This window comes from Prunus mume, linkage group LG5 (assembly GCF_029339155.1).
Source record: "Prunus mume cultivar Tortuosa linkage group LG5, ASM2933915v1, whole genome shotgun sequence".
Taxonomy (NCBI): domain Eukaryota; kingdom Viridiplantae; phylum Streptophyta; class Magnoliopsida; order Rosales; family Rosaceae; genus Prunus; species Prunus mume.
The window spans coordinates 28688349-28711614 of record NC_142702.1 but is presented as its reverse complement, the minus strand read 5'-3'; the positions used below and the strand labels follow the sequence as shown (position 1 = coordinate 28711614).

The window sequence follows — 23266 nt, the reverse complement described above, 5'->3', positions numbered from 1 at the left end:
ACTCAATCTAGGAATTCCCTTGACTTTTCAGTTAACCGAATCATGACTTGACACGTAAGAAACATACAACGGTACTGACTGCAGGGGATTATCCTTATTGTTGAACCCTTTGTTGTGTGCCCCCAAACCCCTCCGAAACTCCCAAGCTCTCGTTTTCGGCTTCGCAGACAATATGGTGAGCAAAAGACAGAGAGATGCTCGCAAGAGATTCAGAGCAGAAAACCCTGAACTGGTTAAACAGCCGACGCCGCCTAAGGACCCAAGCAAGAAGAAGGGAAAGAAGAGCACGTTCAAGCGCAAGAAAGCACCCAATGGTCCAGACAAACCCACCAAAACTTCTCATAGCAAACACCCACTTAGAGTCCCTGGTATGAGGCCTGGGGAGAGCTGTTTCATTTGTAAAGCCACCAACCATATCGCCAAGCTTTGCCCTGAGCGAGCTGGGTGGGACAAGCACAAGGTGTGAACTTTGTTTTGGTTTTGTTTTGTTTTTTGTTGGGTAGTACTGATTCTGATTTAGTTTGAGTTTCTTTATCTGGGTAATTTTTCAAATGATGGAACTTTGATTATGTTATCGAATTTTACGTGGGTTCTGTACGAAAATGGTGAACCAATCATGTACATTATGACTTCTGAATATTTCAGAAGTTAATGCCTGAAAAAAAATGGATTACAAATGCACATTTCTTCGTAAGTTTTTTTTTTATTAGCTATTAGTAATGGAAAATCTGGTGAGAGCTTGAATCAAATTTGGTCTTTGTTTGGTCCTTTGCAAAAGTTAATAGAATAGAATTTTTATTTGAAATTGGTTATTCATGGTGTGGACTGGATCCGACCGATGTTCATGTGTTTTGCGATTATTTGATGCTTGCAGATATGTTTGTATTGTCGACAACGTGGGCATAGCATCAAGGATTGCCTTAACAAGAATGATGACACCGTGGCTGTGAAGTTATGTTATAATTGTGGGGAAACTGGGCATTCACTATCTACCTGCCCCCTACCTCTTCAAGAAGGTAATCTTTCTCATCCTTTAAGTTACATCAAGTTTGTTTAATATTCGGATGATGCGTGCAGAAACTTTTTAATTGGCTATGCTTGAGTGTGTTTGTGTACTGGAGTAACACACATGCATTTGAAGTTTACATGAAGAATGCAGAGGTCTATAGCCTTATGAGTCAATCTGGTGATGATATCTTTTTTACTCTATAGTTATGTCATTGCATTGTTATTCATTTTATTTATCTGGTAATGCAGGAGGAACTAAATTTGCCAAGTGCTTCATCTGTAACGAGACTGGTCACTTAAGCAAGGACTGCTCTAAAAATACTCATGGGATTTATCCAAAGGTGAATTAGTTTTCATCTGTGGTTTTGAATTTTCCACAACATGACTGCCTATATTCTTAACAGAGAAATCAAAGTTTTCAGGATATTGATGTTATTCATTCATGCTTGAGCTATCCTAGCTAATATCCTCCATTAATAAACTCTGAAACTTCCCATTGTGAATTTCATTTATTAGGGTGGTAGTTGTAAGATCTGTGGAGGCGTAACACATTTGGCTAGAGATTGTCCCAACAAAGGCAACAGAGATTCAATGGCTGTTGGCGGAGCTTTTCACTCATGTAAGTTTTTCCCTTGGAACTCCTGAATTTGTTTGGAGCTTCAATTTACTTTGTTTAGACTTTTAATCTTCTCACCAAGAAATTAGTAGTAGATTACTTTGACATGCTTGCTCAAATTGAGGTATATGTTTTAAGTGTTTTGATTATAATCCCAGAGGCGTTGAAAGAAATAACCACCTTTCCATTGCAACCCTGATTTCATTCTCTTAGCAGAATACTACAATGACCTTTATCATGTTTCTGAAGATGAACTGAATTCTGCTGTCAAATTAGATGGTATCAATCTTGTTTTTGAAGTTGGCTGTTTTAATTCAAGGGCTGGTTTTAGATAGCCTTTTGAAGGAATTAGGCTACTTTCACAAAACTGAGTTCTGTTCCTACCCCCACCTTCTCATAATTTCAAGTATGAAAGCCGTGGTGTTTTCAGATATATTATGAAGTATTCTCTTTCCTCCATTTCAAATATGTTGTCAAGTGTGCTTGCATCAATTGATTTAATTGGCATTGTACTTAATTTAGTGCCCCTTTCTTTTTCAGGGAATGAAAATCAAAGGCCAAGAGGAAAGGTTACCAAACTTGTGAGTGGAGACGATCTTGATGATGATTTCAGTTTCGTGGATAAGAAACGTGGTGGTGCAACAGACGAGTCAGTTGATATGGTTGGTTCTGCTTCTCATGCGCAAGAAAGTCCTGTAAAATCAAAGAAGAAACAGGGACCCAAAGTAGTGAATTTTGTTGGATAAAGATGGCTCACGAATGAAGAAATTCATGTGAATTTTCAGTCTTTCCTTTGTATGGCACGGCGCAGCTGCGTTGCTTTGGCACCATCCACGATTTTGCCATAGTCCAAAATATTCTCAGTGGTCTTCAGAAATTATTTTCGTAGTTCTAAATGTATAACCTTGACTTCATAACATATATTAGCATAATTTGTTTTGAGTTTCATTTGTATTGTATGCTAAAAACCAAGTGTACACTCATACTATCATTATATCAAGATAGCCTTTAAACTTAAAATGGGTTTTCTATTTTTACTGTTTACATTTTATCTCAATCAACTCATCCTCCAATTCTCTGTCATCATTTTAAACAAGGTAAAAAAACAAAAGAAGAGTATATTGTTGTTGCGCATGCAAGCAATCATACATTAATATAAAACGTAAGGAGATGATTAGTTGTGTATATGATAAGCCGTAGAAGCTTCAGAGAATTCTCAACCTTTGTTTTGTCCCTTAAAATTCTCTTATTCCCCCGCAATTTTCTGAGCTCCTTCTCATTGCTCCCCAAAAATAAGGATCTATCCCTCTGGTATACCCTGCATCTCTCTCTTTCTTTTCCTCTTTCTTCTTCTTCTTCATTTCGCACTACACACTGCCTCACTTTTTGGACAACAAAATGGTATCTCTCTCTCTCTCTCTCTCTCTCTCTCTCTCATGTAATTCTCATCTCCAATGTTTCTGTGAAGCTGAGCAGAAAATTTGAAACACTTATAACTAATGAATGAGAATGGTTCAGATGCAAGCATGTAACAATTTTGATTACACATACTGATTTAAACTTCTGTTTTTCTCTTCTTTTCTTTTCTTGGGGCATGATCTGAATGGTTTTTTGATCAGTACCCTACCTTGCATGGCAAATCGTTTGAAAATTGCACGGAAAAAAAAAAAGGATAAAATTTTCTTGTTCTATACTTGTATAATTTCGTGGAAATTCTGCTTTTCTTTGGCTAGGTAAGAATGTTGTTGCTGCCTTGTTATATTATTGTAAGTTGTTGCTTAAAAACTAAAATGAATGTTGGGTTGAGGCAGGCGGCGTCTGGCATGGCTGTGAGTGATGAATGCAAACTCAAGTTCTTGGAGCTAAAAGCGAAGAGAAACCATCGATACATCATATTCAAGATTGAGATTCAACAAGTGGTGGTAGAGAAGGTTGGTACCAAAGAAGAAACATATGACGACTTCGCGGCATCCCTGCCTGCCGATGAGTGCCGCTATGCTGTCTTCGATTTTGATTTCACCACTGTCGAGAACTGCCAGAAAAGCAAGATTTTCTTCATTGCATGGTAATTAAATAATTAGTTTAAAACTTTGGTTATTTGATTTAATGCTCATTGTCTTAGGTGCTAATATTATGCATGAAACTTTGATAGGTCCCCTGATACATCAAAGGTGAGAATGAAGATGGTGTATGCAAGCTCCAAAGATAGATTCAAGAGGGAATTGGATGGCACTCAAGTTGAGTTGCAGGCAACTGATCCTAGCGAAATCAGCCTTGACATTATAAAAAGCCGAGCTCTTTAAGCAACCAAACTCATCCACCTCCCCTAAACATTTACATTTAACATTTTTCTGTTCAAAATCCCATCTTCTTCTTCTTCTTCTTCTTCTTTTTCTTTTCTTCTTTTCTTCTCTGTTGTATGGGGTTGCATACCAACCATGTAGTTTAATGTAATATTATGAATTCTTTTATCAATTCCAAACTTTTTACAACATTTTCTTCAATTTAGTCAATACAAGAGATATATCATCTCTGTTTTCAACTTCAGAAATATCCAAGTCAACAGTTTAATTCTTGAAGCCAGCTCAAATACAGAATAATTGAGTATTGATTTGAAGCACCATTAAAATTATGATCCATATAATAATTTCAAAGTGGTCACAAAGCACAACTGAAATCAAGATCAATAGAAAGAAAGAGAAAAAAACAAACAGAAAATACTGATAGATTTTCTTAGTGGGAAATCTTTCCGCTAATAATATCCAGAAAGGAATGAATAATACATAAAAACTTAGTTGAGCTGTAAGTACTCAAAACTAATTAACTTGTATACATAAACTAAACCCTCCCTATGATTTCTTACTCTGACTCTCCCAGTAATTCCTCTCCCATGTTTCAACTTGTTTAATGGAATTTGCTTTTCTCCTAAGCACTGCAAAAAGAGATGAAGGATCATAAGGCGGAGGCATTGTGCATGGCTCACTGACTGCAGGGCCCTTCACCAGAGATTGCAGCATAAACTTCTTCTCTGTTCCTTCTGCTTGGCAAGCCATTGCCTCCGAGCAGAGCTCAACGGCTTTTTTAGGTACGGTGGGCTTGAATTGTAAGAGCTTTGCATACTCATTCAAAAGATGAAACATGTAGTCATACACATAGTCCATCTTCAGCTCCTCTTGAATTAAATTACTTGATGCCTTTCCAATTGCTTGTGCCTGAAGAAACCAATGAAAAAGCAATAATGCAAAAAGAAATATGAACATTGAAAAAGCCTTAAAGGAGTTATGTTACCTTTCGCCTGTGAGTGTTGCCCCAATCAACAGAGAACTTAATAGACCTGCACTTGTCGTCGTCCTTGATCGGCCAATAGTGTTCTACTGGCATCAAACGTCTTGTGAAGAAATCGTAGTAACGGGGTTTTACTATCAAGGTAACAGAATCACAGGCAAGGATGTATTTTTCACTGACAGACCAAGCAGACCCTTCAATGTAGATCTTATATCTGCAATGAAAATAATTAAGATGCGCACTTGTAAATAGTTAGGCAAATAAACACTGTGCAATTGTGGGATCTTGGAACCTATGAATGCATTGGCTTGCCAAATCTGATTTATTGTACCCTGCCTTCGATTCTCGATCCCAGTCCTGCAATCGATTTTTCGACAACAGTGTCAGATTCTCTCTCTCTTTTTTTTTTCTCTCTCTGTTCTACATATGAGCTAACCTATATTTTACTTAACTACAATTGTAATGTAAAGTAGAGGAGCAAATGGAGATAGCTAGGTAATGTTGCAAACCTGAGCATAAAGGCGAGCGTTCCAGTCATGTTCCTTAGAAACATTACATTTGATGAGGTCTTGCCTGGTTTCAGCAATAGCTGGATTTCCCTTCCAATAAGCATAAGGTTCTCTTTCTAGCCAGGTCTTCCTATTGTTGCCTTCCTTTAGTTCCTCGAACAAAACCTCCCATGGCCTTATATTTATTTCAGCCCTACACAAGGAACAGAGCAATCTACATGTCATTTGTGACAGAACCTAGCAAATTCACACTCACTCACATTAAACAATGGGTATATTCCTTTATTTTTGGACCGTCAACATTGTTTGGGAATAGGGAATTCAACTTATAATTTTTTTTAACACTGAAAAAAGAAATAGCACTGTACTAAAAAATGTCAAGAAGTCTTACCAACCCCAAAAGGACCAATCGGGGAAGACAATATCGAGTGTGTTGTCATCCGCACAATAGCGAAACAACGGTGGTGGGGCCGTGGCGTTGGGCCCGCTATATTCGTGGGATGGAATGACTGGCCAGTCAACGCAGTCAAACATCAGCTCTAAATCAGGCACCTGTCCTGGATACCTCCGTAACAACTGTAGGAACCCCCACACCGTAAAAACGTCTCTGGTCTGAAACGCCTTCTCATATTGCTCCACGTAAGCCTTGCCATTCACGATCACCAACTTAAAGTTGGCCGTACGATTGGCCCTCTCTACCATTTCCCTTGTGATCCCCGTGCGGGCCCATGGCCTCAGGTCTTCATGTATCCAACGGAAGTATTCCGGACACGTGGATGGTGATGGACGCTCAGGATTTTGCTCCGGGTGGAATGTAGTAGGATAGTTTGAGGGGCAGGTTCCTCTGAGGTCGTAAGCAGGGCAGTTGAGTGGAATTTCCAATTTACCTGGGGGCTTCTTGGGAATTTCACCGGTTTTGTGAGGGTACGATTGGGATGTTTTGGGAGTAGCTCCAAATAGAGTCTCTGTCTGTGACATAGATCACCACGTAAACAAAGATCATCTCAATAATGACCTGTTAACTACTAATGAATGGCCCGGGTTTCATCATGTATTCACAGTTGACAATCACTCTATATATATATATATATATATGACTATTTTTAGCACATTTTAATACTTTTTATCTATGCTTACTAATTATTATATAGCAAATAATCAAATGTCAAAAATCAATAATTATTTATGGAAAGCTTACCCAAAACATGGACATGACATAATAAGTGAGAAATTGTTATTGTAATACAAGCATGTTATATCCTGCACGTTTTTATGTGAATAATATTTTCGGATGTACGACATCGATTACAATGCCGTTGTACCTCCCAGTTCTAGACATCACCACTGAAATAAAATACTGGAAAAATAAATAAATAAAAAATTATTGGAAACAATGGTGTCGGAGAATGTTATGATCATGCATGACTTACATTGTAGTTAAGCAGCCGCGTGCAAATAAGGGCGCCAACGAGAACGAAGAGGACGACGAAGATAGCAGAAAATCTTGCAGCGGACTCCATAAATGGCCGCGAGATTAAGATGGCGGGGGTGTCAATACCCGACCCGTACCACAAGTAGTGCTGGTGCAACTCTGGCTCTGGATCGCCTCTGTATTTCTCCTTCTCCTCGTGTGTCTCCGTAACAGTATTCTTTTTTAACCATTATTTTCCTCCTTGTAGTTGTCTGACAACCATGTTTTATGATTTAACATTTGGAAACCAAATTCCACGGATCTCATGAGCTGGCTGGGTAAGTGGTGGTACTTATTTCTCGAAATGGGTTTGTTTCAGTTTTGACTGGTTGAGGCTCTATGGCCCAGAACAAGTTCCTGCATTTTCCTTCAAGCTCTTGAGATACATCAAATGTTTATTCAGTTTGAACTTTGAATTCATTTAACACCTTCCTTCATTATATATTTTTTTGGAGAATATTTCCTTCATTATTTTAGGCGCTAATGCTCTGCATGAAACCTGATTTTCTACGTTGTGATTTGATATGATAGGTTCCTGATACATCAAATGTGTGATGAGAGAATGAAAAAATTTATAATTTCAAGCGGGGAAAAAGCACAACTCAAAAACTTCAACCAATATTGATTATTTAATTGTGACATACTTGTTTAGTGGAAATCTTTCTGCTAATAATAATACTCAGAGCTGTAAGTGCTCAACACTAATTCATCTGTATACATCGATATATCATATACATTACCCTACTTACGATTGCTTACTCTGAATCTCCCAGTATTTCTTCTCCCATGTTTCTACTTGTTTAATTGAATTTGCATTTCTCCTAAGCACTGCAAAAAGAGATGCTGGACCGTAAGGAGGAGGCATAGTGCATGGATTACTGACTGCAGGACCCTTCACCATAGATTCCATCATAAATTTCTTTTCTGTTCCTTGCGCTTGGCAAGCCATCGCCTCTGAGCAGAGCTCAATAGCTTTTCGAGGTATGGTTGGCTTGAATTGTAAGAGCTTTGCGTATTCATTCAGAAGATAAAACATGTAGTCATAGACATAGTCCATCTTCAACTCCTCTTGAATTAATTTACTTGCTGCCTTTCCAATGGCTTGTGCCTAATGCAATCGATGAAAAAGCAATGCAATTAGAAAAAAATGAACATAGAAAAGTGAGATTAGTTACTCCATTATTTCCTGATCAGCTTCTGTCCTTTTTCATGTGAAAATTCAATCGTAAGTAGTAGTGAAAGTACGGTAAATTGCCAGCACGGTTATCAAAAGCTAAAGATAAACTGAGATGATCCGATGACTGGACAGATGAAATTCCAATGAACTCTAGACAAAAACTTCATATGAGGAATGATAAAGTTTTCAAGTCCATTGTCCAAAATAATCCCCCTACGATGATTTCTGGAAATAACAGCATGAACGCCACACTTAAAAAACAGTCAAAATTAGGTGAAAATGACAAGTTAAAGAATGTTTTAGCTAAAGGTCTAAGACACATAAAAAAATTAGTGACGGAAGCCTAACAAATCATATTACCTTTTGCTTGTGGCTGTTGCCCCAATCAACAGCAAACTTAATGGATCTGCACTTGTCATCATCCTTTATGGGCCAGTAGTGGTGCACTGGCATCAAACTTCTCGTGAAGAAATCGTAGTAGCGGGGTTTAACAATTAAGGTGACAGAATCACATGCAAGAATGTACTTATCACTGACAGACCAAGCAGACCCTTCTATGTAGATCTTATACCTGCAATGATTGTTCATGGAATAACCCAAGTCAGGACATTAGGGACACATTAAAAATGATTAAACCAAGAACACTGGGGATAGTGGGAAGATGTTTCTACCTATCAACGCATTGGCTTGCCAAATCCGATTGCTTGTACCCTTCGCTTGATTCTCGTAACCAATCCTGCAAGTGGTTTTCAATGACATTATCAGATTCTGCATTTTTACTACATATATTGGACTTGCAATTGGAATGCATAAAGGGTAATGGCACGGTACCTGAGCGTAAACGCGAGCGTTCCAGTCCTGTTGGTCAGAAACATTACATTTGAGGAGATCTTGCCTGGTTGCAGCAACAGATGGATTTCCCTTCCAATAAGCATAAGGTGCTCTGTCTATCCACCTCTTCCTCTTGTTGCCATCCTCTAGGTCCTTTAACAAAACCTCCCATGGCTTTATATTGATCTCAGCCCTGCCCAAGGAAGAAGCCAAGTTACATGCAATTTCTTAAAAACCTCACAAATTTACATGCACATTTAACAACGTCAAATTCATTTTTTGGACCATCAACCATGGCTTCGTTCAATCAAAACATTATTGATTTAATGTCATGAATTATTATTTCAACGAAAATGGCAAAAAAATAAATAAAAATAAAGGTCAGTAATCTTACCATCCCCAAAAGGACCAATCAGGGAAGACAATATCGAGTGAGTTGTCATCCCCACAGTAGCGGAACAACGGTGGTGGGGCCGTGGCATTGGGACCACTATAATCGTTCGATGAAATAACCGGCCAGTCAACGCAGTCAAACATGAGCTCCAAATCAGGCACCTGTCCTGGATACCTCCGTAACAGCTGTAGAATCCCCCACATTGTAAAAACGTCTCTGGTCTGAAATGACTTCTGATACTTCTCCACGTAAGCTTTCCCATTTACAATCACCAACTTGAAATTGGCCGTACGCTTGGCTCGCTGTACCATGTCTCTCGTGATCCCCGTATGGGCCCATGGCCTGAGGTCCTCGTGTATCCAGCGGAAGTATTCCGGACACGTGGGTGGTAATGGACGGTCAGAATCTTGCTCCGGCTGGGAGGTGGCAGTAGGGTAGTTTGACGGGCAGGTTCGTGTGAGGTCGTAAGCAGTGCAGTTGAGTGGGATCTCACGAGGGTGTTTTCGGGATGTTTTGGTGGTAATTATTGGTTCTTCGGCTGAAGTATCCACTAGAATCTGGGTTTGTGACACGAAGCACAGAGTTTTAAAAAAAAACAATGTGTCAATATTAATGGCCCAACATTATATACGATACGAAATTCTATATTCAGTACATTTTCATAAATTTCATTGCACATTTATCATCATTTGAAAAAGAGAAACTAGTTTAGGTCAGTCGGTTAGGAAAAACAAATCCGTAGCCTTGCATCCAAATTCAAATTCCTCTTTTCGTCAAGAGAAAGCAAGCTCTACGTGCTACGTAGTCAACACTACATGTGGCTCATTAATGATGCCCTACGGGAAAAAGGTTAACCGACAGTCACGGCAAATGTTACCCCTGAGAATATTATTATACTCTCATGGAAACGACATGGATTCATGCCGTTTTGACGAACGTCATTTGCCGTGTACCTTCCTTCTAGTTCTAGACATTCCCCACCATTTCAAAAAATAATTAAAACTTAAAAGACAAGAAAAGAAAAAAAACATATATCTTTTTTTAAAATAAAAAAATTTGGAATATTGGAAACAGGGGTGTCCTGTCAACGAGACTGGTGGGCAAGAGACTTACAGGGGAGTTGAGAAGGCGCGTGCAGACGAAAGCACCGAAGAGGAGGAAGAGGAGGACGAAGACGGCAGAAAATCGGGCAGGTGACTTCATAAATGGCCGCAACATTAAGATGGTGTCTGCGAAAGGACCATACAAGTAGCACCTCTGGCTCTGGAGCCTCTGCATATATATATTCTCGTTCTCTCTCATCTTATGTCTCTTCTTGTATTAACTACTTTTTGCCCCCTTCCTCTCAGACAACAATGGTTCTGATTTCACTGTTAGAAACCAAATTCCATGGATTTGATCAACTGGGTAAGTAGTGGTTCTTGTTTCCTCAAATGGGTTGGCTTCAGTTTGGCTGGTTGAGGCTCTATGAAGCAGAACAAGTTGGCGCATTTACTCTGAAGCTGATGAAAAGGTTGAGGCTTTCTTGGTTAATTCAGTTTGAAATTTGAATTAATACAAGAAGAAGAAGAAGAAGAAGAAGAAGTAGTAGTAGTAGTAATAGTAGTAGTAGGTGAAGCTATAGACTAAGAATCTAGGATCTGAGATATAGATCGTGGACAGAGCTTGTTGCCTAATAAAATGAGCTGATGAAAAGGATTGTTTAGGTAAGTAATAAATCTGGTAAGGACTAATAATGGATCGGAGATGGAGACTGTGATGAAAAGAATATGAGGTTTAAAAAAAAAAGTTGGTTGGATCGGAAAGGAAATGGAAGGGACAAAGAAAGACAGAGATAGATGAGAGAAGGGAGCCAAGAGGTGGGGAATTGGGAGCAATGAATGGTCAATAGAGTTTACAAAATAGAGGCTTTTTCGAAGGTGGAATCTCGTCTCGTGAGAATGTTAACTTCTTAATTTTTTTTAGTATAGAGAGGATGGCTACACGACAAAGCTGATTTGCGTGAAAAGTTGAAAAGATAATTGCAAATTTTCAAATCCAAACAAAAGTGCGAGTGACCATTTAGCATTTGTTTCATCATGGATTTGCTGCTGGTTTTGGAATTTATTTATGATCCTTTATTTATTGCATAAATGAAAACGGACTTGGTACAGTAGACGTTATGGGCCTTTTGGTTGCTTCCGAAAAGTCTTTAAAGTGGAAAGTGCGTAGCTTCCCTTGATTGGACTTGGATCGATCCGCATATGTACATTAATTCATATTCCTTTGGGGAGTTATGTTTATATTTGTTGGTAACTTGGGCCCCTTGTAACCAAAAGTTTGGCAAAAGGAAGTAAAGGCACCTAATTACCATCTTTGCTATGTTCGCCGATCATTATGCTCCAAAAGAAGAGAATATTTGTCATCATCATCATCATCAGAAATCTTGCAATTCCAACATAACCTACGGAGTATTGTTCTTTACCTCATGAATTCACCAGCATATTGTTCTAGGAAGTAGTTCATGTTTAATGTTATTTTTTCCAAGCTAAAACTTTAAAGCTGCAGATTCTGTTCTGTTCTGAAATTCTTTTCAAAGTGTTAAAGCTGATGCAGAGTTCTGTTATGTTATGTACAAACCTTGAAGCTAGACAGAACAACAAAAGCTACTGATGAGCTTCAGAGCTTATTTTAGACATGGACTTGACCTTGATGTGTATAATTCATAAATAAATACCTTTCTCTTTGTTAAAATAAAAACACCAATCAAGTAAAACAGAGACATGCATGTTATTATTATGTTGATGCCCATCAAATGCAAAGCATTGGAAATTATGGACCACTTGGTGGTTTTGATTAAGTGTGTGAGGTCCTACATGCCATGCCAATGCCATATACAAATGGGGGATAAAATGATGGTTTTGATTAGTGTCCTCCATCATTCCTTCCTGTGGAGCGTGTAGTTTTGGCAGGAAAGAAATTGAAAATGCACAGTGGACTGGACCGTGTCTGTGTTATTAAAGTGACACAGAAGAGAGAGAAAGAGAGCAGGAGCAAGAGGATTAGCTTCGGGGTTTGAGCTAGCTAGCACAAAATCACGCCTTCCCATTCCACGCGTGAACCCTCTTTCTCATGCTACCTCTCCAACATTATTCTCAAAACCCAATATACATATATAAGTCAGAAGCCCTCTCCTCTCTATAGGTCTCTTGCTACCTTCATTGTATTTGTATTCATCTTGAAGCTACCAGAAGCATGTCTGTAAGTTTCTCTTTCCCTCTCTTCTCTTGCACAAACACACAAAGCACTCACTGTGGAATATAAGAAAATATATTGACAATGTGGAGATTTTGCAGATTGTGGAGGTGAGAGTTCCAAACCTTGATTGTGAAGGATGTGCTTCCAAGGTAAAGAAAGCTCTCTTCAAACTCAAAGGTACTTACAATACATCCTTATTTATGTGTGTATATATATTTCTGGAACAAATTAACTACAGAAGGAATGACTTATTTTGAGTTGGCATATAACTCATTTCACTGCATTTTGCAAAATGCAATTGAACTGGACATTAAGGAAAGAAAATTATGAGTTCATGCTGCTGCGCATTGTCAACCCCAGTTTGTTTGGGTTGTGGATGGGCCCAGTCATACTGAGTTCTAGCCTACAACAATGGACCCAACACTTTTGGGCTTGAAGCAAGCTGATTCAGCCTCTCAGGAGATATGACTAAGGAGCCCAAAGTTCAACCCCAAGCAGGATTTTTTAATTACTTTTGACAAATGTAATTTTCATTTTTAATAGGTGTGGAGGAGGTGGAAATAGAAATGGAGATCCAGAAGATAATTGTGAGAGGGTATGGGTTGGAGGAAAAGAAAGTGGTGAAGGCTATTAAGCGAGCTGGAAAAGCAGCAGAGCCATGGCCGTTTCCTGGATACTCTCATTTTGCCTCATTTTACAAGTACCCTACCTACATTGTCAACCATTATTACGACACGTACAAAAATGAAACCACCACCGGCGTACACACCTTCTTCCACACTCCATCAGTTTATTCGGTAGCCGTGGCATCCGATGAGGCCATCGCTTCGCTTTTTAGCGACGACAATCCACATGCCTGCTCCATCATGTGATTAATAGTTTCAATTTTGAGTGGTTCTTATTGTTAATCTTTAATTTGTTATTTTGTAATTTTTTACCTGTTTTTGAGCTCCTTTTTGTTGCTTCGCATCGTTAGTCTCGTGCTTTGATATGTTTGAGTTGTTCATTTTCTACAAGAACGTAGTTTAAGAAGCATGAGCAAGTTTTGTATTTCGGAAAGATTGAATTATTGTGAGGAAATACGAATTGGTTTGGTTCTATTCGTAAAATAGTAGCCTATTTTATTTTATTTTTTGGATACAAAAAGTGGTCAATAGAAGAAAACTAATTGGTTGACTAAGTGCATCTGAAAAGTTTAGGGTTTGGAAATTGAACCATTTAACACCTTTTTTTGGAAAATTCAGAATTCAATATGGGGATGTCATATCTTCGTGAAGAAGTCATGGACTTCAGCGAGGAGGGGAAGAATTTGGCTCACTAAATTAATTAAGGTCATTGTTTAGAAAAACATATTCAAGAAATTTCCACGAAAAAAAAATGAGGATTCAAAAGTAGGAAATAGTTGGATTAAAAATTGAATTCTTCCTCCTGCCATCATCATTTCATCACCACTCACCTGCCTTTGCTTTCAAAATATCTTCATCTCCTTTGAAAGTACATTCAATTATGGCCTTCTTCTTTTTGCTCAGAGATCAAACATTCAATTAAAGTCACACACATGTGGCCTGCTTTTTTAGTGTATGCTGCAGTTTTCAAATGTGAAGAAAGTTGTGCGTTACATCTTTTTCGAATTGAGTAGGGTCTTGAAAAAGGAATGGCCCTTTCCTATAGGATAGGTAGCCCAGCCAGGCCAGGCAACTGGCCCCAACCAAAGCAGCAACCATTGTTCTGTGATATCAACCCTAATTAAACAGGTGAAGCCTAAAAATGGAATTTGATATGACATTTCATCTTCTTGACACCTCACACCTCACGCGCGGGCGGGGGAGGAAATCTTAGAATTTGGAAAATGTGCTCCAAGAGCCTACGTAACTAATTCTTCACATCAATTGGCATTTGCATGTTCATTCATTGTTGGCAATTATAGACCAAACATTCCGTAAGTAAAAGATTTACTTAACCCAGGTGAAAGAAAATTATTCCTCCTCCTAAACATTCATCAAAAGTAGTAAATTCAAGAGTCAGGACCCACCCAAACCCAAACCCAAGTTCAAGCCCAGTTGCACCTCACAATTTTTCACCCTTTATAAAGGCCCCAAAACCAACAATATTTCTCGTGGTTTCATCTCTCTCTCTCTCTCTCTCTCTCGCCTTTTTATTTGTGTTCTTGCTCTTAGAAAAATATGGCTCAGGTGCTTTTCCAATTCTAACATGCCCTTTTCAATTCAATAATTTAGTTTAAATCTTTCATGCTTACAGTGTTGTAAAATCTATGTACCATAGAACATATACTATAACCCTTGTTTAATTTTTTGTGTGAACTTTGTAGCAGAAGGTGGTTCTCAAGGTCATGACTATGACTGATGACAAAACAAAGCAGAAAGCCATTGAAGCTGCCGCTGATATATTTGGTATTTCTTTCTTTCTTTCCTTTGTTCCTTGCCAGAGTCTTGTTAACATCTTCAATATCCAAAAAGAACTTCTTGTCCCAGCTGTTGCATGTGAAATAGATCATCGTTTTAGCCACTGTCTCTGTTTTCTTTGCTTGAAATCTTTTGGTGATTTGATGAACAGGGATTGATTCAATAGCAGCAGATCTAAAGGACCAAAAGCTGACAGTGGTTGGGATGATGGATCCAGTGGCACTGGTGAAGAAGTTAAAGAAGGTAGGGAAAGTGGACATAATATCAGTTGGCCCAGCCAAGGAAGAGAAAAAAGAAGAAAAGAAAGAGGAGAAAAAAGAGGAAAAGAAAGAAGAGAAAAAGGAGGAGAAGAAGGAGGAGAAAAAATGAAAAAGCCAAGTTTTTTTTTTAATCTCTCATGGTAAATTTTCTCCTACTTACAAGAAGGAAAGCAGTAAGTTTTCTATGATGTTTGGGCAATGTATGAGTTTATTTAAATGTATTGGCGAAGTAATTAAGAAGAAAAGAAAAAAGTGCAAATGGATGTAATTTGTAAGTGTTGAGAGATTGAGAAGCAAATTGGCTTTGGTGGTGGTGAGGAGAGGAGATGATAAGATCGGCAATTTTGTCATCTTTGAAATGAAGAAAAAAGTGCAGAGAGTAAATAATATATTGTTGTTGGATGGCAATGGCATCATATTTTGTGGCGCCTACTAAAGCCAAGATTAGACATGCCTCATGCAATGCACTCACTTGAAAAAGGAATTACATAAATAAAAAAATAATCGTTCCATTCAGAATTTCAGAGAGTGACTGGCATGAATCTGATTGATTGTTTTTCTTTTTTTGCAATATAATTTTTAATTGTTGAAAGATGGGTGTGCTGAATCGTGTCCCTTTCCTTTGTGGTCTGTTTGCCGTGTTTGATTGGAATTTGACACACCCAAAAAACATTCGATTAATTCTTGATGCGCATTTGATTTGAGTATTTGGTTATATCCACGAGGGCAGGTGAAAGAGGACTTACAATCTTGCGCCTAAGCCTGCAGCATTTGCAATTTAATTATATATTAAGGAGAGAAAATTAGTGGGAAATGAAAAGGGGATCAACAACTGTTATAGGCTTGTATTCATTTGTCCTTGTTAGGCCAAATGCTTGTGATTCTTGCTTTTTCAACATAAAATATCAACTCGCACGTTTGAATCGGAAACGTATTGTCCAGCAAAACCCATTTGAAACCAAATTAAAATATAAAAAGTAGACCAAAAAGAGGTGATTATTTCAGTTTTTGTATTATATAACTGTGACGATTGCAGGAAATAGAATATGTTCTTGGCTAAATGCAGAGGTCATATCTCATATCATACCTGTGAGAAAGCACCAAAACCCAATTTACTCGTATGATCATAAACGCATAACGGACTGTCCATTTATTGCTTCATATGACTAAAAACACAAGTGCATGTAGCTATGCATATGTGCACCTATAATGTATGTTTCATTAGACTAAGTGAAACCAGTCTGGTACTCTATTTAGTTCTTTTGACTTCACAAGACCATAAAAACAGTAGTGACATTTATGTAGGCGGGGGAAGAACACATGGACAAACTGTTCGCGCTACAAAAATACAATGAAAAAATAACTTGTGCATATTTTACTTTTGTCCTTCAGAGACAATAGAAACAAGTTGTGGGTACATCGTGTAACTGAGATAGCCAGGAGATGCATAATGTTACCTGGTCCCTGGAGGAATGAGTTTCTTTATCTGTAGGTACAAGGTCAAACTGCGATAGCCAGGAGCCACATAATGTTAACTGAGCTGGATCAATTAGTTTCTTCCTATGAGATTGCAAGTAAACACTGCGAATACCAGAATCTATGGCTTCAACATCTCCTATATCCCTTGAACTTTGAAAGTAGATGGGTATACTGCCCCTTCTCCACCATATGTGTTATTACTTCATGAGCTTTGGCACGCTTCCCAGCATTTCGCAAATAACTTACTAGGGTGCTGTATACGGTGAAATTCGGATTGCAGCCTCTGGATTCCATATCCTTAAGCATGGAGCATGCTTCCTCAAACTTTCCTGCCATACAAAGCCCACGAATCATAGCATTGTATGTAAATACATTTGGAAGCTGCCCATTAGGGATCATCTCATCAAACACCCCTTGAGCCTTCTCAAGCTCCCCAGCCACAATATACCCCGATATCATTACAGTATAACAAACAACATCAGGAAAGCACTCATGCTTTATCATCTCATCAAAAAAATACTTGCAGGCATCCAAATTTCCAGCCCTGCTTAGTCCATCTATCAATGTTGTGAAGTGAAGAACACTTGGATCGAAACCGACTTCCTTCATGTGGTTCAAAAGATTAAGCGCAGCAAGTGGCTTGTCTCCCTTACCAAGGACATGAAGAAGAATATTGTAAGTATGAAAATCTGGAGCAAATCCACTCCTGCCCATTTCTTCAAGGAGTCTGTGAAATTGATCCAGCTTCCCCAATCTATATTTTGCATACATCATAACATTGTAAGTTAGAATATCTGTGCAGTGACCGTCTGCCAACATCTGTTGATATACCCACTCAATCAACTTGTACTGCTTCACCACAACAAGGGAGTGCAAAATTGCATTGTATGAGTGTTTAAATGGCCTATAGTTAAATGTCTTCGATTTGATGAATCTTTCCACAACTTTCTTAGCTAAGCCTGCCTCGCCACAAGTGCGTATCAAAATGCTGAACGTTTGTGCTGTAGTTGGATACCCTTTCTCAATCATCTCATCAACTAGCCTCCACATTGCTTTAAACTCCTCACAATCTGCAAATATCTTCATCATTAAATGATATGTGTTTGCTGTGTGCCTGTAATTTTCAAGCTGGCCAGACCACACAAAAAACTTATACCCCAACTTTGCACACCGCATTTTACTCGCATAATTTACTTGTTTCAAAATGTTGAACAGAACTTCCCTCACAAGAAGCCCTGAAACCTCTATATGTAACTCATCCAAAGCCGCTTTTGTATCAAACCCAGGGCCATCTTGTTGAAGAACTTCAAGAACCCTCCTGGTATGAATCTTCGCATTCTCAAAAAAACTCCGTCTCAGAGAGAAATACTCCCGGGGACGGTTCTCATACTCATGAACATTCTGTTTCTCATCTAAAACTGAATCAAAATCCGAACTTCTCCATATTCTCTTCAAGGGTTCCTCTATAAACTCATGCCCATTATCCCCCTTATTCCCACCAAAGCATCCATCACTTAATTTTCGTGCTACGACAAAATAACACGAAATCTTTTGAATAACCCTTGGACCAAACAGAGATATACAGTTCATGATTGGTACCCATTATCTCTGCAACTTTACAGTACTTAATAAATCCAAGAAACACACGAATAAAACGATAATTAAAAGGACGCAGAACTTTAAAAGCTGTGAATTCTCAAATTGATGGATGCCCATTAAACTGGAGGGATCAAATTGCGCAAACAGTAGTGAATCGAGCAGAGGCAGTTCATTGAGCTGCCTATCTCCAAAGTGTGAAAGAAGACGAATGAGGACTTTGAGTTACCTGGAATTAAGCAATCTGATAAAGGCGATATCAGTCTCTTGAAGCTTGGCTCTGAAGTCCCGCCAGGGTTTTAGCTGTCGCAAGTGAGGAATTCAACTATTGAAGCTGGAGGAGAGAAAACCCCCTTTGAGCGAGGGGGAGAGGAAACGGATTCTCTGTTCCGATAGTAGAGTCACCCTGTGAAGCTCCACTTACCATACGACACGCTTGGAAAGAGAGGGTTGGTTTTTTGTTTTTTTATTAAACACGACTAGTTTTACCTTTATTTTTATTTTTTATATTTTTTAATATATATATATATATATATATATAAAGTAAAAGACAGATAATTGTGAAACATTTAAAATATCATAAAATGTCCTTATTAATCCAAATATTAAGAATTAAATTTATTAATTAAATGAGAATAATATAATAAATTCACATTTTTTGATATTTATAAATAAATAAAAAATCAAACCATAAATCCTATTCTAATGAAACATAACTACCCATTATTTTTTTTAATTCTAAAATAAATTTATTTTTTTATAATAAAAAAAGCCTCTCACATGCGCAGAATCGCGTGCGAAGAGGCTAGTTTAAACTAAATACTATGCTAAATTTTACTTCTGCATTTTCTCATTGTGAAAAAAAAAATTGTAAAATGTAAGGAATTTTGGTTAAAACTTAAATTTACTTTAAATAATTAAAAGTATTTATCATGCATCCAAGGTCCTAGGTTCAATTCCCTCCTTCCCAATATTGCTTGTGTCAAAAAAAAAAAAAAAATGTAGAAAATTAGATCGTAACGATGATACGCTCATTATTTATTTAGGATTAATATCATGTCGGTTTAGGTGACATTTATCAGTTGTAATATACCCTAGTAGATAATCTATAGTCTACATTGATCATTTCCTCGATAGTAGACCACTTTACTTTCACACAAACATTCATCCTGTCAAATAAGTTAAGCACATATTTCATATAAACTTTTTGCTTATGTGACGAATTTATACTCACACAACGGCTTTGATTTGTTTGGCCATTTGGCTTTGTGTCACGTAGTTTAATTTTCATCTTTCCTTATTGATTACGTTTAGGTGACACTTCGATTTATGTATTCTGTTTGAAGAAATTTTGTGTGTAGGCGTTGTAGCTAGCTTCGTTTTTTGGGGATATTGGTGTTTTTGAGTGTTTGGCTGCTCAGAAAAGGAGGGAATTTTGTCATTTTATTGCAAAAAAGAAAACAGAGTGACCCAAATATTTGACGACCTGCACAAATCATATTCTGGAACAACTCTACGTTGAAACTGAAACAGATTGTCCCCTGTTTTCATCATACATATTATACACACGGCAAACATTTTGAAACGTTGGAATTCACAATGAACACACCATCCTTGTCGGTTGTCAAACACTATTATAACACCCCATACAAAAACGAACTTCAAACAATCCCATCTCTCTAGTCTCGGATTAATTTATTCACCAACACAAACTTCCATTCAGTTGCCCGACCCCTGATGACTTGGGTGCTCTGCTGCCCCACTTCCAGAACTAGAGAAACCATCTGTACCACCTGCCAACAAAACAACCAAAATGGAACCGAAATATTGTTATCAAACTAACCAAACTTAATTATTTTCTGATTAAATTTGAACAAATGTCGCAAGTTGTTACCGGTTGAAGAACCAGTGGACTGCTGAGGAGGAGGGTTTTCATCAGCTTTCCCAAACAATGAACTAACAGCGCCTTTAACCGTATCAGAAACAATCTTCCCATAGCTAGATTGCTCAACCCTCTCAATTCCACAATCTGGACCCAAGCGCTTCGTCACCTCCTCCGACTCGGTCACCTTCCCCACAGGCCGAGCAGAGTCCTCTTCCTTGGGCTTATGCAGAGCTTCTGATATCACCGCAGAAAGAGCCCTGTCCTCCTCGCCAGGCTTCAACTTCTCAGCAAAATAGTCCTTCACAGCAACTCCTTTGCCTTGGCCGGCTTTGCCTTGTGAAACTCCTTTGCCTTGCTGCTCAGGCGACGTTGATCCACCAGGCTTTGCTGTAACCTCCTGATGATCATCATCATCATTGTTCCCTCCATACCCGAGTTTGGAAGCGACGACGTTCTTAGCAGATATTGCCGTGTCGGCTATAGCAGATGTGGCAGATGAAATTTTCTCAGCATAGGTGCTGCTCTGGTTTGATGGACTCTCAGCACAAAACTGGTCATGGCTTCCAGTGCTCAGATTTTGGTGTGGTTTTTGTTCATCACCACCACCTGTCACATGTTAGGAAATAAGTCCTTGGTCTAAAAACAAATAGGCCATAATCAGAAGGCCCATGTCAGGAAATAGGAAATTGATTTGCAGTAACAAAAACATAAACATGTTTTGTTTAGTCTAAAACAGATTAAGCCCATGACCACAAGGGCCATTATTAGTCCTATAGAACTTACCTGCATTACTTGAAGCAGTACAAGCCTGAGGCTTAATATCTCCATGTTGATCATTGTTCCCCCCATATCCCAGCTTTGAAGCAGCAACATTTTCTGCAGAGATTGCCTTGTCGGCAATAGCAGATGTGGCAGAAGTGTAGCTGCTCTGCTCAGTTCCAGCATGGATATTCATCTTATCAAGGGAGTGAATAATTGGTGTAATTCCTAATTCTTCACCACCTGTCACATGTTATGGAATCACAAATTATTTTGTATAAAAGATAAAGAGAGAATATATAATATTCCACAATTACCTGCATTAGTTGGATCAGTGACTTTGTTTTGATAATTTGAGGGAGTATAAGCCTGTGGATTAGGATCCTCTTCCAATCCTCTTGGTCGGTCCAAATTGACCCTGGATTGCCCTAAATGCCCTTCGTTCCCAGAAGCAAAAGTTTGACTTGGGTCCGTGACCTTGGACTTATACTCTCCCAAAGAAGAAACAGGTGTGGTGTCCACCCTGGATTGACCTAAATGCCCTTCCTTCCCATGAGCAGAAGTTTGACTTGGTTCAGTGACCTTGGACTTGTCCCCTCCGAAAGAAGAAACAGGGGCGGTGTCCACCCTGGATTGACCTAAATGCCCTTCCTCCCCCTGAGCAAAAGTTTGACTTGGGTCTGTGACCTTGGACTTATGCTCTCCCAAAGAAGAAACAGGGGTAGTGTCCACCCCGGATTGATGCCCTTCCTTACCATGAGCAAAAGTTTGACTTGGGTCAGTGACCTTGGACTTATGCTCTCCCAAAGAAGAAACAGGGGTGGTGTCCACCGCGGATTGACCTAAATGCCCTTCCTTCCCATCAGTGACCTTGGACTTGTACTCTCCCAAGGAAGAAACAGGGGTATTTTGTGGGGCATGAAGTCCTCCCCCAATTTCTGATGTTCTTCCAAAGTTAGCATTGGGTTGCCCTGAAATTTCTTCATGCCCACCAAGAACAGATCCCATTGTTGAGCCACTGTAATCCATTGGCTCAAGAACATCCTCATGCATTAGCATCACCCCTGGTTCTGGATGCACATAATCCCTCTTGGGATCACTAATTTTGACGTCGGTCTTCTCCAAATTTGACCCTACAGGATCATCATGCATGGCTTTGGTGTCTCCAAATTTGACCAGAGGCACCTTCAAAATGTCTCCTTGCTCAGGAACACCGCTCCTAATTGCTGCACATAATATGACTAACTTGGTCATTTAATCTTGATCATTCATTAATATGTCGAAATGAAATCAAGCGCAAAGCAACTTACATGTTGCACTATGCTTTTCTGCATCTTCGTCTTTTTCATCATCTTCCTCATCCAGATCATGATCATCAGGGATATGACCTTCCTGATGATCATGGTCATGGCCCTGCTTTGTGAGTGTGTTCTTTATCTTCTTTGCCTTCTCCTTCATCTTCTTCAAAACCGACTTCTTCTCATGGTGATCCTCATCTTCGCCTTCAACCAACCGCACAAAGATACTCACATTAACAGATAGAAAACCAAACCGACATTTGAAAAAATTAAAGAAAATCAAAAGACAAACATTTCTAGGATAATGAGGTTTTTACCAAGATGTCGGGGGTCCCTGTTGTGCTCCTGATTATGAGAATCCATTGTTCAAATCTGTGAAAATATTAGAATTAATCGCAAGTAAAAAATTGATTCTGTGTTGTGCTTTTGCAAGTAAGTTGCAGAACAGAGTTGCAAAAACAAATGAGGGAAACCAAAGGTTTATAGAGGGTGCCTTAACGGAGGGTTCTGCCGCCTTTGCAATGCAACACTCTGGCGCTTTCTGAGCGAGACACGTCCCAAATAACCAACCATGTCTAGTTTTCTGCCACGTAGCTGGTAATGCGCTATACGTGGCTTTAGGGCCACATGAACTGCTTTTGTGTAATGGACAATCTTATACAGCTGCCAGCCAGATGGACGATCTTATACAGTTGCCAGCCAGCCGACATCCCATGAGTGATTTATTACATTACACTGGGACTGGGTTATGGCATTTAAATTGTGGATAGTTACCGACATGAACAAACAGGTCGGTCCTGAAATTTTGAGGACTTATGCAAAATTTCTTTATTATTTATTATATTTAAGAAGGATAGTCGGCAGTTATACTATTTAAATCATTATATTTACAGAATATAGTCGTGTTATACTCTTTAAATATTCGTAGACGTCTTAAAAAATCGATAAAATTCACATTTTAAAAAAAACAAAAATATAATACTCGTATTTGTACATGTATGTATATATTTTTCATATTCAATACACGTATGTTGTATA

At 38.7% G+C, this 23266-nt stretch overlaps 8 protein-coding genes across 12 annotated transcripts; 4 read left to right on the top strand and 4 right to left on the bottom strand.

The window, feature by feature from the left end:
* The first annotated feature begins 111 nt into the window (after nucleotides 1–111).
* On the top strand, nucleotides 112–2644 carry LOC103333411 (VASCULAR-RELATED NAC-DOMAIN 6). The gene is made up of 5 exons (XM_089051973.1): nucleotides 112–460; nucleotides 875–1016; nucleotides 1258–1349; nucleotides 1525–1627; nucleotides 2165–2644. The coding sequence occupies exons 1-5, from the start codon at nucleotides 173–175 to the stop codon at nucleotides 2368–2370; spliced, it is 831 nt and encodes a 276-aa protein (XP_088908099.1). The 5' UTR covers nucleotides 112–172; the 3' UTR covers nucleotides 2371–2644.
* A 208-nt stretch (nucleotides 2645–2852) lies between these two features.
* Nucleotides 2853–4116, top strand: LOC148917513 (actin-depolymerizing factor 7). 3 transcript variants are annotated; one of them, XM_089051975.1, is made up of 3 exons: nucleotides 2853–3025; nucleotides 3436–3689; nucleotides 3777–4116. In XM_089051975.1, exons 1-3 carry the CDS (start codon nucleotides 3023–3025, stop codon nucleotides 3925–3927), a joined length of 408 nt encoding a protein of 135 aa, XP_088908101.1. In that variant the 5' UTR covers nucleotides 2853–3022; the 3' UTR covers nucleotides 3928–4116. The 3 variants fall into 3 exon arrangements, with proteins under 3 accessions (XP_088908101.1, XP_088908102.1, XP_088908100.1); XM_089051976.1 differs by lacking the exon at nucleotides 2853–3025 and adding an exon at nucleotides 3097–3357; XM_089051974.1 differs by lacking the exon at nucleotides 2853–3025 and having other exon boundaries at nucleotides 3415–3689.
* A 127-nt stretch (nucleotides 4117–4243) lies between these two features.
* On the bottom strand, nucleotides 4244–7058 carry LOC103333412 (uncharacterized). Its single transcript, XM_008236241.3, has 6 exons — nucleotides 6849–7058; nucleotides 5810–6387; nucleotides 5419–5611; nucleotides 5202–5266; nucleotides 4913–5123; nucleotides 4244–4836 (listed from the first exon to the last, which is right to left on the bottom strand). The coding sequence occupies exons 1-6, from the start codon at nucleotides 6936–6938 to the stop codon at nucleotides 4474–4476; spliced, it is 1500 nt and encodes a 499-aa protein (XP_008234463.2). The 5' UTR covers nucleotides 6939–7058; the 3' UTR covers nucleotides 4244–4473.
* Nucleotides 7059–7494: 436 nt separating this feature from the next.
* Nucleotides 7495–11319, bottom strand: LOC103333215 (uncharacterized). Its single transcript, XM_008236024.3, has 6 exons — nucleotides 10405–11319; nucleotides 9292–9848; nucleotides 8898–9090; nucleotides 8738–8802; nucleotides 8427–8637; nucleotides 7495–7997 (listed from the first exon to the last, which is right to left on the bottom strand). Exons 1-6 carry the CDS (start codon nucleotides 10591–10593, stop codon nucleotides 7635–7637), a joined length of 1578 nt encoding a protein of 525 aa, XP_008234246.2. The 5' UTR covers nucleotides 10594–11319; the 3' UTR covers nucleotides 7495–7634.
* Nucleotides 11320–12228: 909 nt separating this feature from the next.
* LOC103333216 (Heavy metal transport/detoxification superfamily protein) lies at nucleotides 12229–13708 on the top strand. 2 transcript variants are annotated; one of them, XM_089052558.1, is made up of 3 exons: nucleotides 12229–12531; nucleotides 12618–12705; nucleotides 13072–13708. In XM_089052558.1, the coding sequence occupies exons 1-3, from the start codon at nucleotides 12526–12528 to the stop codon at nucleotides 13398–13400; spliced, it is 423 nt and encodes a 140-aa protein (XP_088908684.1). In that variant the 5' UTR covers nucleotides 12229–12525; the 3' UTR covers nucleotides 13401–13708. The 2 variants fall into 2 exon arrangements, with proteins under 2 accessions (XP_088908684.1, XP_008234247.1); XM_008236025.3 differs by having other exon boundaries at nucleotides 12232–12531; nucleotides 12627–12705.
* Nucleotides 13709–14604: 896 nt separating this feature from the next.
* Nucleotides 14605–15619, top strand: LOC103333217 (Copper transport protein family). 2 transcript variants are annotated; one of them, XM_089052559.1, is made up of 3 exons: nucleotides 14605–14720; nucleotides 14861–14939; nucleotides 15103–15619. In XM_089052559.1, the coding sequence occupies exons 1-3, from the start codon at nucleotides 14712–14714 to the stop codon at nucleotides 15318–15320; spliced, it is 306 nt and encodes a 101-aa protein (XP_088908685.1). In that variant the 5' UTR covers nucleotides 14605–14711; the 3' UTR covers nucleotides 15321–15619. The 2 variants fall into 2 exon arrangements, with proteins under 2 accessions (XP_088908685.1, XP_008234248.2); XM_008236026.3 differs by having other exon boundaries at nucleotides 14655–14720; nucleotides 14858–14939.
* An 859-nt stretch (nucleotides 15620–16478) lies between these two features.
* On the bottom strand, nucleotides 16479–18742 carry LOC103333218 (pentatricopeptide repeat-containing protein At1g55630-like). Its single transcript, XM_008236028.2, has one exon. It carries the CDS (start codon nucleotides 18278–18280, stop codon nucleotides 16817–16819), a length of 1464 nt encoding a protein of 487 aa, XP_008234250.1. The 5' UTR covers nucleotides 18281–18742; the 3' UTR covers nucleotides 16479–16816.
* A 1062-nt stretch (nucleotides 18743–19804) lies between these two features.
* LOC103333219 (uncharacterized) lies at nucleotides 19805–22705 on the bottom strand. Its single transcript, XM_008236029.2, has 6 exons — nucleotides 22546–22705; nucleotides 22241–22432; nucleotides 21248–22156; nucleotides 20955–21173; nucleotides 20181–20777; nucleotides 19805–20079 (listed from the first exon to the last, which is right to left on the bottom strand). Exons 1-6 carry the CDS (start codon nucleotides 22589–22591, stop codon nucleotides 20006–20008), a joined length of 2037 nt encoding a protein of 678 aa, XP_008234251.2. The 5' UTR covers nucleotides 22592–22705; the 3' UTR covers nucleotides 19805–20005.
* Between the last annotated feature and the right edge of the window lie 561 nt (nucleotides 22706–23266).

Excerpts from the sequence above, each read along its gene's own strand:
- LOC103333411 (XM_089051973.1), top strand. The coding sequence starts at position 173 with ATGGTGAGCAAAAGACAGAGAGATGCTCGCAAGAGATTCAGAGCAGAA. Across the intron at positions 461-874 it reads CTGGGTGGGACAAGCACAAG|ATATGTTTGTATTGTCGACA; the intron begins GTGTGAACTTTG and ends TGATGCTTGCAG. Across the intron at positions 1,350-1,524 it reads CTCATGGGATTTATCCAAAG|GGTGGTAGTTGTAAGATCTG; the intron begins GTGAATTAGTTT and ends TTCATTTATTAG.
- LOC148917513 (XM_089051974.1), top strand. The coding sequence starts at position 3,415 with ATGAATGTTGGGTTGAGGCAGGCGGCGTCTGGCATGGCTGTGAGTGAT. Across the intron at positions 3,690-3,776 it reads AAGATTTTCTTCATTGCATG|GTCCCCTGATACATCAAAGG; the intron begins GTAATTAAATAA and ends AAACTTTGATAG.
- LOC103333412 (XM_008236241.3), bottom strand. The coding sequence starts at position 6,938 with ATGGAGTCCGCTGCAAGATTTTCTGCTATCTTCGTCGTCCTCTTCGTT. Across the intron at positions 5,124-5,201 it reads GCAAGCCAATGCATTCATAG|ATATAAGATCTACATTGAAG; the intron begins GTTCCAAGATCC and ends TTTTCATTGCAG. Across the intron at positions 4,837-4,912 it reads GCAACACTCACAGGCGAAAG|GCACAAGCAATTGGAAAGGC; the intron begins GTAACATAACTC and ends TGGTTTCTTCAG.
- LOC103333215 (XM_008236024.3), bottom strand. The coding sequence starts at position 10,593 with ATGAGAGAGAACGAGAATATATATATGCAGAGGCTCCAGAGCCAGAGG. Across the intron at positions 9,849-10,404 it reads CGCGCCTTCTCAACTCCCCT|ATTCTAGTGGATACTTCAGC; the intron begins GTAAGTCTCTTG and ends TCACAAACCCAG. Across the intron at positions 8,638-8,737 it reads GCAAGCCAATGCGTTGATAG|GTATAAGATCTACATAGAAG; the intron begins GTAGAAACATCT and ends CAATCATTGCAG.
- LOC103333216 (XM_089052558.1), top strand. Across the intron at positions 12,706-13,071 it reads AGCTCTCTTCAAACTCAAAG|GTGTGGAGGAGGTGGAAATA; the intron begins GTACTTACAATA and ends CATTTTTAATAG.
- LOC103333217 (XM_008236026.3), top strand. Across the intron at positions 14,940-15,102 it reads AGCTGCCGCTGATATATTTG|GGATTGATTCAATAGCAGCA; the intron begins GTATTTCTTTCT and ends TTTGATGAACAG.
- LOC103333218 (XM_008236028.2), bottom strand. The coding sequence starts at position 18,280 with ATGAACTGTATATCTCTGTTTGGTCCAAGGGTTATTCAAAAGATTTCG.
- LOC103333219 (XM_008236029.2), bottom strand. The coding sequence starts at position 22,591 with ATGGATTCTCATAATCAGGAGCACAACAGGGACCCCCGACATCTTG. Across the intron at positions 21,174-21,247 it reads CACTGATCCAACTAATGCAG|GTGGTGAAGAATTAGGAATT; the intron begins GTAATTGTGGAA and ends AACATGTGACAG. Across the intron at positions 20,080-20,180 it reads GTCCACTGGTTCTTCAACCG|GTGGTACAGATGGTTTCTCT; the intron begins GTAACAACTTGC and ends TTTTGTTGGCAG.